This window comes from Phaethon aethereus (assembly GCF_964289735.1).
Source record: "Phaethon aethereus genome assembly, chromosome: 7".
Classification (NCBI taxonomy): Eukaryota; Metazoa; Chordata; class Aves; order Phaethontiformes; family Phaethontidae; genus Phaethon; species Phaethon aethereus.
This window is the reverse complement of record NC_138583.1, coordinates 7,771,053-7,782,810: the sequence shown is the minus strand read 5'-3', so window position 1 is coordinate 7,782,810 and position 11,758 is coordinate 7,771,053. Positions and strand designations below refer to the sequence as shown.

Below are 11,758 nucleotides of genomic sequence, written 5' to 3'. Positions count from 1 at the left end.
TTGCCTGCTTGCCCCGGGCCCCCCTGGCTGGAGCCCCCACTGGAGCGCTGCGGGGCCTCTTCCCACGGGCCTGCGAGTCGGGGGCCATAAAGCGCCAGAGCGTGTGTATGTCCCCTGGGCTGCTGCGGAGGAGTAGCACGGTTAAACTTCGGCTCGACGGAATGGCTGGGAGAAGATAAGCCAGTGTCCTGTGTAAATAGTTAGGGCCGTGCGCCGGCGAGGGGGGATCGGGCTCCGGCAGGGAGAGTAAATGCAATAAGAACTGTCATGGGATGCCCCAACTTCCCGCGGTGGGGCTCCCACCGCCAGAGCCGGCTGGCACCCGTGGGCCAGTGCAGCATGCCCACCCAGCCCGGGCAGGGGGCTGGTCTGACCGCAGCCTTTGGGGACTCCGTCTCCAGAGTGAGCCTCAACAAGAGCTGTACCCTGCTAGCAACAAACAGACCCAGAACAACTCCTGAGCCAGGACATGCTCCTCCAGTAAATGCCAGTCATCCCCCGGGCAGGAGTTAAGGGAATTCCTGCTCCAAAGGGACGCTGTCGGGCTCAGAATTAGTTTTTAACAGTTCTTTAAAGCGTTGTGTATAAGATCTCACTGTTGCAACTGAGAATTACAGAGTACGTCTATGCATATTTCCTTCAGCTAGGAGAAGGAGACTAGTCAGCTGCTAATTAACCTCGCTTGGAACCTCTTATGCGACAGTGGCGGAGGGTAGCGGAAACTGTGGGCATCTTAAGAGAAAAACCAACCATCCACTGCTGTGTTGTGGAAGCTACTCTAGACGCATGGCGTTTTTGCAAACCCTATATATACAGCGGCACACATACCCTAGGTACAGATAAGATTTGACCTGATGTCTTCTCTTTAAAATGTGGTCTGTGTTTTTATATGGACAAGTGAACGCTTTGGGCTTTTGAAGCCTTGCAGTTTCCCTCTTTATACTATTTATAAAGACTACTTTTTCATAAGGCTTTTGAATAAATGTAGCGTAGAAGAGACACCGCGAATTTTGCCTTGCTATGATGGAAGCAGTCTGAAGATGCAGTTTGTCCACGGCAGGGGATGCAATGTTTCTAACAAGGGAGAAACTTTTTCCATAGGTGAAATACTCCCATCTGTACTGCAGGGACTGGTCTCGTGCCTGTTCATCCTAACGCACACTTTGTACCACAAACCCAGGCCGGGGCAGCCTTGGCCCTCTTGATGTGGGAATCTGAATAAGAAAACACGACTTGCCAACCTCCTAAGTGATGTACCAGCCTGCTCCAGAAATCATTCCACAACTTCAATTTTTCTTTCTGTATTTATAAAAGCAGACCTGTTTTTCCTGTACAGGGGCTTGTATGTGTGAATTTTTAAATGATTCCGATACAGCGTTGCTGCTTTTTTTTTTTGGCCTGCGAAAGAATGAATGTAAAGTACAGTCACCATTATGCATGCACAAATTAATTCTTTTGCAAGGAAAAATTGGTGGAAATTATTTCAGGCGATTTCCATTTATTCTTACAGCACTTTAAAGTATATGATATTTCTGCAGCTGGCTTACCTGTTTTTCCTGGAATTCCCCTGCAGGTTAGCGTTAGTTAATGTGCAACAATTCTCTATCGACCGTAGTCACTAACTATAACGCGATGCCTCCCTGTGTTACAGCCTGCTTCTGACTCTCTCCAAAGCTAATGAAGACCATGATCCTTTTTCAGAAGTCCACAAAGAAGATAGCGTGGTGCATGCAAACAGCTGTACTGGAAAAACAAACTGCAACAAGAGAGCATTTTTTATCTCATCTGCTCTATCCTCCCCTTAGGTCTTTCTGTGTGGTTTTAATTTTTTTTCTCCATGTGTAAAACTTAGTCAAGATGTTTAATGGGATAGGTCTTTAATGCATCTTTCCATAGAGGACAGCATGGTCCCTTACACTGCGGAGTGCTGTTAACAATCGTGGCAAAACCTTTTTAATAAAGGTGTTAGCGTCAAAGTATTAAAGCTGGGAAAAATAGCAAAGAAAACCTGAGATGCATTGAAGAAAAGCCTCTTTGTGTAACTTCTTGCTTACTCAGTGATTGAAACTTGCTTCCTATGTTTTGGATTTCTGTAAGCAGAAGGTTTAAGTCTGTAATGCCGTTCCTTCCCTCTGCAGTCTGATTATTGTGTTTTCACAACAGCAAATTTACTGTTATTGCTGAATTATAGAATAAATACAGGATATCTCACCGCTGACCAGTCGTTACTTTCCTTCACAAGTACAGCAGTCCTGAACCAAGTATGGTACAGAGCACGGGTTTCTTTTCCCTAACAGTCCGAACGGTGCCAACTGGCCTTTCTCTGAAAGGGGATGCTTAACACTGGGTTCTCAGCCCGAATCCTCCACTGGCGCCCTGCAGACAAATCCAGGGATGTGCAGTATTGCCACTTTTGAAGCCGGTTGTTACTGTCAGGCAAAGGCATAGGTTTAAGACCGCTCCTACTATTACACGATGTAAGGTTTTCTTGTAGCTGTATGCTAGTCGTCGGCAATTTCCTTAATTCAGTTCATTTACAATTTCTGTGTTGATTATCTCGTTTTGCTTTTGACTGGGGTTTTAATCTTGTAGCATGGCTGCAGACAGTATTTTGGAGAGTGCGAACTGCATCTGGGGTTGTGTGCCTGGGTAGCCGAGACCCCAGTTGTGCTCACTGCTCTGGCTGCAACTGAGCTGCGGTTTTCCCAGGCTGTGGCAGTACCTCCGCGAGCCCAGGAGGCTGAGTGCACTGCATCCCTGTCCACCTCCCCATACCGCAGCCCACCAATGCTGGCCAAGGAGGCCACAGCTCCCGTGGGGTTGCGCTCCCGCATGATGTCCTTCCAGCAGCAGGACGTGGTCTCTCTCTCGGGGGCCAGGACCACATGGGATTGCATGGCGAAGCTGCAAGCCGCTGACAGACACAGCGAGGGAGGCGAAGGCTCACTGGTGCTGCAAAGGTGGATGGCGGGGTGGTGAGCATGGTGGCTCTGGAGCTGGCCTTGCTCTGTGGCTTCTCAATCCTGCACAGACGGGTCTGTGCCTGGCTTTGGAAGCCTGCTTCACATCCGATTCAAAACCAGGGGCACATCACTTCAACTACCACTGACCGCCTTTCCCAAGCGAAAAGCAGTCGCCCCGAAGGCCAGTGCCAGTTCCAGGAGAGGGGGAGCAGGGCGTTTTTGGGCAGGAAAGGTGGGTGCCACGGGGCCTTGGCACAGTGGGGCCCGGCACCGGGGCAAGCGGAGGGCTGGAAGCGGCTTTGCCCCCTGCGGTGCTAGGCTGTGGCGTTAGCGGGGCGGTCCGTCCCGCGCGGTGCGGAGCGCACCGGGCATCTGTGTGGCAGCGGGGCGAGCCCGCGGGGCCGGTACGGCCCTGCACCAACGGCAGGACGCGAGGGCGGGCCCGGGCCGGGCCGGGCTAACATCTTCAAAAACAATAATCCAAACAGGTTAAAAACAACAAAAAAGCGCGATACTACGGCCAGATGGGTTGGGCAGGAGCGGCCGGGCTGCGCCGGGGCTGGGCGCCGCGTCCCGGGCCCCGCGGAGCCCCCGAGGGCGGGCGCGGCGCAGCCCCGCGCCGCCAGGAGCCGCGTTCCCCCGGCGGCGGCCGTCGCGGCGGCGGTACTGGCTTTTCCGGAGCCCGCTCGGGGAGGCTGCCTGGGGCGGATCGTAACCGCGGAACAAAACAGAAAGCGAGTCAAAAAAAGAAAAACCCACCCCGCTCCCCGGTTAATATTATCCCGTCTCTCGTCTCCGAGGGAAATCCCCGCGCCCGAGAGCGGGTGTTTGTGCGCCGGGGCCGGGTGCCGCCGGTTTTCCATGCTGGGGCGGTGCGCTGCGCCCAGCGGCGCCCGGGCCGGGCTGCCCGCTGCCCACCCCCGCCGCCGGGGTCCGGCGCGGCGCGGGGAGGGGCGGGAGGCACCCCCTCCCGCGGGCCGGGGAACCTACGGAAACAAAGGTGTCAGCTTAGCATAATTAAGAGATTTATTTGTCGTCTTTTATAAATGTTGTAAGCACCGACCCTGTTGTCGAAAAGTTTATTTACAGAGCGGCCAGAAAGAAACCCTCCCTCGCCCCCTCCCTCCGGCTCCCGTTAGTGGTTGCGCACTATTCGCGTTACCTGCGGCGCGCCGGCGTCCCGGCGGACAACGGGCGTCGGTTCCAGCCAGAGTATTTACACCCCGTCCCAAGTCCTACTACAAACGTAACACTTTTAAGTCACCGAAAAGAAAAACAAAACCAAAACCCAAAACCAGTGCGTACAAAAATATAGTCTCTAAAAAAAAAAAAAAAAAACAAAACCAAAAAAATCCCAATATTAATAGGCAGAAATGTACAGCCATACTACAACCAGGGAGGGGAAACTTTCCGGTCTCGCTGTCGCCGCTGTCGCCGGAGCGGATCGGTAAGGCACCCCCCACATGCAGACAGGGGACCGGGCTCTACACCACACAAGGCACCAAGGACACCTCACCACGACGGCACTGCATGCATCCATCCTCCCGCCGCAGCCCCTATGTACACCCGCCGGCCCGGCCCGGCCCAGCCCGGCCCGGGGGAGCCCCGCGGCGCCGCCCGGTGCTCATCGCGTCCGGCCGGGCTCTGCTCCGCGCCCCGCCGCGCTCGGCGGCCGCGGCTCAGCCCTGGGTCTTGCGCGCCCCGCGCCGTCAAGGCGTCCGCGTCCGCGCCGCGCAGGGGGCCAGGGCGGCGGCGCCGCTCCCGCCGCCGGGCTGCGGGCACCCGCCGGCGGCGGCGCCTCCTTTCCGCTCCTTCTGGCGCAGGTGGATCTTGGTGTGCCGCTTCCTCTCGTCGGAGCGGGCGAACTTCCTGCCGCAGAAGTCGCAGGCGAAGGGCTTCTCTCCGGTGTGCGTGCGGATGTGGGTGGTGAGGTGGTCGCTGCGGCTGAAGTTCCGCATGCAGATGCGGCACTGGAAAGGCTTGTGGCCCGTGTGGATGCGGATGTGCCGGGTGAGCTCGTCGGAGCGGGAGAAGCGGCGGTCGCAGCCCTCGGCGGGGCAGGGGTAGGGCCGCTCGTGGACCGGCGTCTTGCTGGGCCGGTTGGGGTACTTGCGGGGCCGCAGGATGGGCCGCAGCGGCAGGTGGTGCGGGCTGTAGGCGCCGGTGGGCAGGCGGGCCCCCGCGCCCTCGCCCCCGCCGCCGCCGCCGGCGGGAGCACTGCCGGCAGCACTGCCGGGGGCGGCGCCCGCCGGGGGCGCCCCCATGGTGAAGTTGCGGATGGTGGAGAGCGGCGTGAGGGGCGGCGGGACGCGGAGCGAGTCGAGGGGGCAGGGGAAGGGCTTGCGGTCGGGGCCGGCGTGCAGCTCCCGCTGGCACTGGGGCGGCGGGAAGAAGCCGCCGTACTCGGGGATCATGGTGAATAGCCCGCCGTCGGCCGCCGCCGCCTTCGGGGAGGGGTAGGAGGGCGGCGGGGGGAAAGGCAGCGCCCCGCCGCCGGCGGCGGGCAGGAAGGCCGAGGAGGGGTCCTGCGGGTACAGGTCGCCGCAGCCCGAGTAGGGCGGCGGCGGCGGCGAGTAGAGGTGCTCCAGGTCGGCCGGCTGGCCCTGCGCCATGGTGCAGCCGAGGGCCCCGGCTAGCGGGTTGGGAGAGGCGGCGGAGGCGGCGGAGGCGGCGGTGGCCGAGGAGGCGGCAGAGGAGGCGGCGACGGAGGCGGCGGAGGCGGCGGAGGCGGGCGTGCTGACCCCTTGCAGAATCCCCGCGCTGACGATGTTGATGATGCCCTCGGGGTAGCAACCGGCGCCGGGGTACTGCGGGTCGATGGAGAATTTGCCCATGTAGGTGAAGGTCTGGTTGCGGGAGGCCGGGGCGCTGGGCGCGAAGCCGCCGCCGTAGGGCAGGTCCAGGGCCCGCTTGTCGCCCATGTCCACGTTGATCATGCCGTCTGGAGGGGCAAGGAGCCGGTCAGCCCTCCGCGCCGCCACCCGCTGGGCGGCCCGGCACCGGTCCCGGTCGCCGCCCGGCCCGGCGCGGGGCTGCGGCGCGCACATGTTGCGCTCCGGCTTGCGGGGGCTCCGCGCCGGCCCCAACTTTTCCCCCGAGCCGGGCGCGGGGGCAGGGCTGCCGCGAGGGGCGCCGGGGACCCCGGCCGGGCGCCGGGCGAGCCCTGGGGGTGGCCGCGGCCCCTGTCCCAGCCCGCCATCCCCGCCCGCCCACCCGCCGCCGGCGGCCCGGCCCGCACCTGCGCGGGCTCCGCTTACCTCCTGCCACACCGCTCATCTGGTCGAACGGCCCCGCCAGGTCGGCATTGGGGAAGATCGCGACCGAAGTTGGCAGCGCGGCGGCGATGTCATCCGCCGGGTAGACGCCCTCGGGCAGCTGGTGCACAAACCCGCCGAGGGTCACCGGGATCTTGTCCACCGCCTTGGCCGTCATCATGGGGGCGGCGGGGTGGCCGGGGGAGCGGCGCTCCCGGCCGGCGGTGTGCGCGCGGGGCGGGGGGGAGGGAGGGAGAGGAGGGGGCGCTTCCCCCCGCCTCCCACTACCGGCGCGGGGGCACGGCGGGCAGCCGGCGCGGCGCGCGGGGAGGCATGTGCGGGCGAGCGGGCGGCGGGGCGGTGCGGGGAGGTGCGGTGCCCCGGGAGAGCCGCGCTCCCGCCGCAGCTCGCGCTGGAGGACAAGTCTGGCGGTAAGTATTTATGGGGGCCCCCTGAATGCCCGGGACGTCACTGCCCATATAAGGACTGAGGAACGGGGCCCGGCGGTCACGTGGGCGCCCGCGTGCGGGACCCGCCGCTCCGCGCCCGCCCCGACCCCACGCGCGCACACCCCCCCACCCCTCCCGCGCGCTCCTCCGCGCCCCGCGGGGGCGGCCCCGCCCCGCCCCGGTCCCGCTCAGCGCCCCCCCGCGCCGGCAGCGCCCCGCCACCGCCCGCCGCACCGCCCAGGGGGGTATTCCGGTGGCGGGGCCCTTGTCCTAAAAAGGCGAGGATCCGGCCCCGCCCCGCCTGCCCTTTTTAGGGCTCGTTCCGGAAAAAATTTTTCAAAAGCTCGGAAAAGCACAGGAGGTCCCGGGGCCGCCCCGCCGGACCCCGCTCACTTTCTTAACAGCCCGTAACCGCAAAGCGGCGGCGGGTCAGAAAACAGCCGCAGCCACGGAATCCGGCTTCTCCTTTCTTAAAAAAACGCCAATAATAATAATAAAAAAAACCTCGCTGCTTTTTTTTTTTTTTCTGAATTACGGGTGGAAAGAGGCGCCGAGCAGAGCGGGCGCGTCGCTGCTTTTTTTGGAAAGTGTCTGATCTATATATACCGTCGCGAAAACGGAACCGCCTGCTCCACTGTCGGGGGTTTGTTATTGTACCGACGGGCGCAACCGGGGACGGGACGAGGCGGCGGGGGGACACTCCGTCGGACACGTCGGACACGGACTCCGCCGCCCCGTCCTGTCCCCGCCGCTCCCACCATGCTCGGACCAGCCCCTTGCTTCCACTGCCGTGTCCCACTTCCACAGCTTCCCGAGGCCCCACCCTCAGGACCACTTCCACTCCCGTCTTTGCTTTACTTTCCCTAGGATCTCTTCCATTACAAGGGTATCAAACCAAAGAGTGCTTAAATTCTAGCTGCCTTTTTTTTTTTCCCCCAAATTACTAAAAATAAGCTCCCTTGTGCATCCCTTCCCAGGAGAAGCCAATCTTTCAAATGCTGTTCCCAAGCTCAGAGCTTGCAGCCCCTACATCTTCTTGCTGATGAGGGTGTCAGATGTAATTATTTTTGAAAGCTGTATCCCATGCTATGTTCATGTCACCAATCTCATTGCTTAGGAATATTTCACCTCATGGCTGTTTATTCCTGCATTTAGGAAAGCAACTCTCACATATGGCCTGTAGCGTGCAAGGCCCTTTTTCAGTGGTCTGCAAAGAAAAACAAACATTTACAACCCAAGCAGCAGCAAGACTCGGCAACACATGAGAGATGCTACAAAAGCACACTCCTGTTCCAAAGCAACAAGCCAGAGAATGCATATGAAGGCTAAAAGCTCTTCACTTCCATTTTTAACTGCAGATACCGGTATTTACAGGTTTTAGTACGTTACAGCACGTCACAAAAGCGTGGCATGCTCAGGTGTCCCTATGGCTTGTGCACTTACCTCTGCCTCAGGTCCCAAGTGCTGTCACAGGTGTGACATCTCACACCCCGGCTGAGAAAGGCTTGCTCAGTTGCTCCATTTTTGTTTCACTGCCTTTGATGATGCTCCGGGTTCACTACTTGTCCGGTCACTGCAAAGCCCAGTCTAGACAGGAGTGTACCTGAAAAAGTAAAAGTTTTAGGGGCATTTGCCATACTTGCTAAGGAACAGTAGGAATAAATCTAGATAATTTCCTTTATGGGTGATTGGGGAAGTGTGCACAGTAATTAGTAAATATATAATACTTAGTGTTTTTTAAGGTAGATTTTGTTACCAGTCCTTTCTAGCACTTAACATACAGCCAATACAGTTTGGCATATGAGATTTAGTTGAAAGAAAGCTTGTGTTCAATTTCAGTAGGATTCTAGATATTTTCAGTTAAAAACACCCATCTCCATTTAAAAGTTAAATTGTGACAGAGAGACAGAGAGAGAGACAGGTTCTGGGAAATTTGACTGAGAAGTAGGAGCAATTGTATTGTACCTTTCCATTACAGCCGAGCTATAATTGGTCTAATCGCTACTATGAAAGAACAAAATATTGGAATCTGTTGTGCAGTGGGGCAAGTTACTTTACATGAATTTGAGAAACAGGTAACTCTAAGTACAGTGTCCTCCTTACCGCAAAAAGTCATGGATGTATCAGATACAGGGTTTAGGGATACTCTATTACATCTTCCTGTATAATTTGAAAATACTACGTGCCCACTAATGACATTAAATCATAATGCACACAGGAGGAAGAATAACCAAGGTTTCACATCCCACCTTATAACCTCCCCACGCCTCAATTCCAGCTTTGAACTAACTTGGAGAATTTCATGTTCTTCCACTACGGAGAAGGATTCACTGAAGGACTGACACGAATAAAAATTAACGTACCTTCTGGCTAACTTCACCTAAGGAATACTACTATTAGTTGACTTTGTTGTTAATTTTAAAAGCCTTCTCAAGAATGGGGTGAATTGTGTTTGATTTCCAGCCTTTACATGGACAATCAAGTCACTCAACTTCTTTCAATGGCAGCTTTGTCTGAATGGCGGCAGGATCTGGTGCAGGCCAAGATGGAAACGTAGTTAATGCTTGGTCTTCAGGAAGACGTTGACAGATGAAACTCAAATGTTGCTGGTCCCTTTTCAGATATTCTTGCTGTAGTGCTTTGCATGTGCTTTGTGCCTTTGATCCCTATTTGGCTGATTATACCAGACTCGGAGGGTTAGACCATCCAACTCACGCTGACGTCAATGAGCCTTACATGCAAAAAATCCTACTGATTCCTGTGGTTCCTATAAACCACGTGGCTTCATATGACGGACAGATTGCTGGTATAAATTGCCAAAGCCCCACTCTTACCAAGAGAGGAGCTGCGCCTCATACACGCGTGACATGTCTGACTGGATATAGCACTGACTGAAGGGGGTTCAGAGTTGAAGGGCGGAACTTCTCTTTTATTCCCAATTTCTTTGAAATCAGCCCCCTTTGGATTTATTGTATTTGTTCTTTTAACAAGGTGCTAGCTGATGTTGCACTAGGTACATTTTCCTGCAGTCATTCTCTACTATGAGGACCTGAGACAGGAGCTGTAGAAAAAAAATTGTCCTTTCCTCCATACCTGAGCTTGAGAGTGGCTCTGAGGAAGAAAAGGCAGCTCATCATTTGCAGAGCTGGCAGTGCCATTTAACCAGCTTAACATCACACATTTGAGTCACCCCTCAAGGGGGTTACTATGCTTTTGTAGCAAAACTCAACCAACCTCGTGTGCTAGCAGCAGCAGTGCTTGGGAAACGCACCCTGCAACTTCCACTGTGCACCCTGGGGCTGCTAAGGTGGCCCAAGCTCAGCAGGCACCCTCAGGAATGGGGACTCGGCTGGGAGCAGGGACTTGTTCCTGGATAGGTGGTGAGTGACCCTGTCCTACAACAACAGCAAGGGACGTCTGTCCCAAGTCTGGGCTAGGTTCACGTTGGGGCTGGTGGGATATCTTTAATGGTTCATGTAAAAGAGACGTTCTTCTCTTCAAGGCTGGATTTCAGAGTTTCTTCAATTTGCCCCTTTTCACTGGGCATAAGAGAGATCTGTCATGTCCTCACAGGAAGAAGTGCTGGTTTACTAATACATTTTGTTTTGCTGAGGGTGTCTGCTGGATTCCCAGGCTGCAGGCAAAAGCCACTTCCCTTATATCTACCCTGCCTGTCCCTCATACACCTGATACAGGCTCTCAGCTGGTACTGGCCAGTCACTGAAACCTGGTACCCAGCCGGGGAAACCTGCCGTAAACATGAACCCTCGGAAAACAGCTGCCTGACTGCTGGCGTGCTAGGGGAAGGGGATGGTTGAAGAGGAGAGGAGAAGGCATCCCAGTCTGCCCTTAATTACAGTACCTTGAAACCACACTCTGCGGTTTTCAGTCAGGGCTGCTTGTTGTCTTAGGATGAATGCCTGTAAATTTGAAGTAAGTAAATGACTTTATTGTGAGGATTTGGCTGGGGAGAGCCTTAGCAGCATCCTGAAGGGTTATTTAAATGTCAATAACATTTTCTAATTCGGGCTATAGGAATTAAGCAAACCCGCGTGGAATCAAGCAAGTTACTGGTTTAAGTTTGTGCGGCTGTAAACAAGTATGTGTGACAGAGAAAACTTCCAGTTAGACAAAGGGAACAAACTCGTTTGCTCAAAACCTATTCTCGTTATTAAATGCGCAGAACATTTCCTGGATACTCCCGCACACCGTTTCTAGCATCTGTATTAATTAAATCCGTAGTTCTACCTCTGCTCGCCCCTTTCGTTCCTCACCTAACACCCGAGGGAAAGGACGTTCCCCGCCGCGGCGGGAGGGGAGCGGGGAGCGGGTGCGGCTCCACTGCCCTCTCCTGGGGGAAGACGCTCCCGGGAGCCGGCGAGGACACGGCGGCTGAGCAGAACGCGGCGCGCTGGGCTGAGTGCTGCTGGTGTTTCACCGCCGGACAGCACCCGTAAGGCGTTAGACCGCAGCCGTGCTGCCTACAGAGACACCCAAGTGCAGCCCGGTTGAGTCGGAGATCCCGGCCAGGGCTGCCTGATGGCTGTCCCACCGGCTGTGAGCCCCCCCGCCCCAAAGGCGAAGACCGCAGAGCCCAGAGCTCCAGCCTGCGGCTGGGAGCAAGCCGCAGAGGGGGCATCCCTTGATGAAAGGCTAAAATACCAGCTCTGCGTGATGCTCGCTGGGGGAACAACACAAAAATTTTCTTTGCTCCTCACAACAGGGAAAATAACTCAGATAGATACTCATTCATCAGACATGACTCTCAAAGGAATGACGACTTTGTTTTTGAATAGCAATAGTCTGACTGCTGAGCTTTACTTTCCAGTCCTTTCTTCCGAAACTAGTTTCACTTACCCTTGCACTTCCTGCTCTAACGCGTCTCCTGTGCTTTCTGTAAATACAGTCCTGTCCCATGGCTGCACTGGGCCTTTTGTCCAGAGACACTAATCGAGCACATTCCTTAATGATGCAAGTGGCCTTCTTCCTTGAAGGACTGAAATAAAAGCAAGTGTTACATTTTCAATTTTCCTGTTGGTCCCATTACCCAGTGTTTGAGGGCTTAGAAGGTTTGTCAGAAGGTTTTCCAGAC

At 56.0% G+C, this 11,758-nt stretch overlaps 1 protein-coding gene across 1 annotated transcript; it reads right to left on the bottom strand.

Annotated features, from left to right (window-relative positions):
- Window positions 1–3,433: 3,433 nt before the first annotated feature.
- EGR2 (early growth response 2) lies at window positions 3,434–6,696 on the bottom strand (the record flags this gene model as incomplete). Its single annotated transcript, XM_082002350.1, is given in 4 exon segments — window positions 3,434–5,904; window positions 6,221–6,461; window positions 6,464–6,591; window positions 6,594–6,696. Coding segments are annotated over 4 exon segments (1,704 nt in total). The 3' UTR covers window positions 3,434–4,672.
- Between the last annotated feature and the right edge of the window lie 5,062 nt (window positions 6,697–11,758).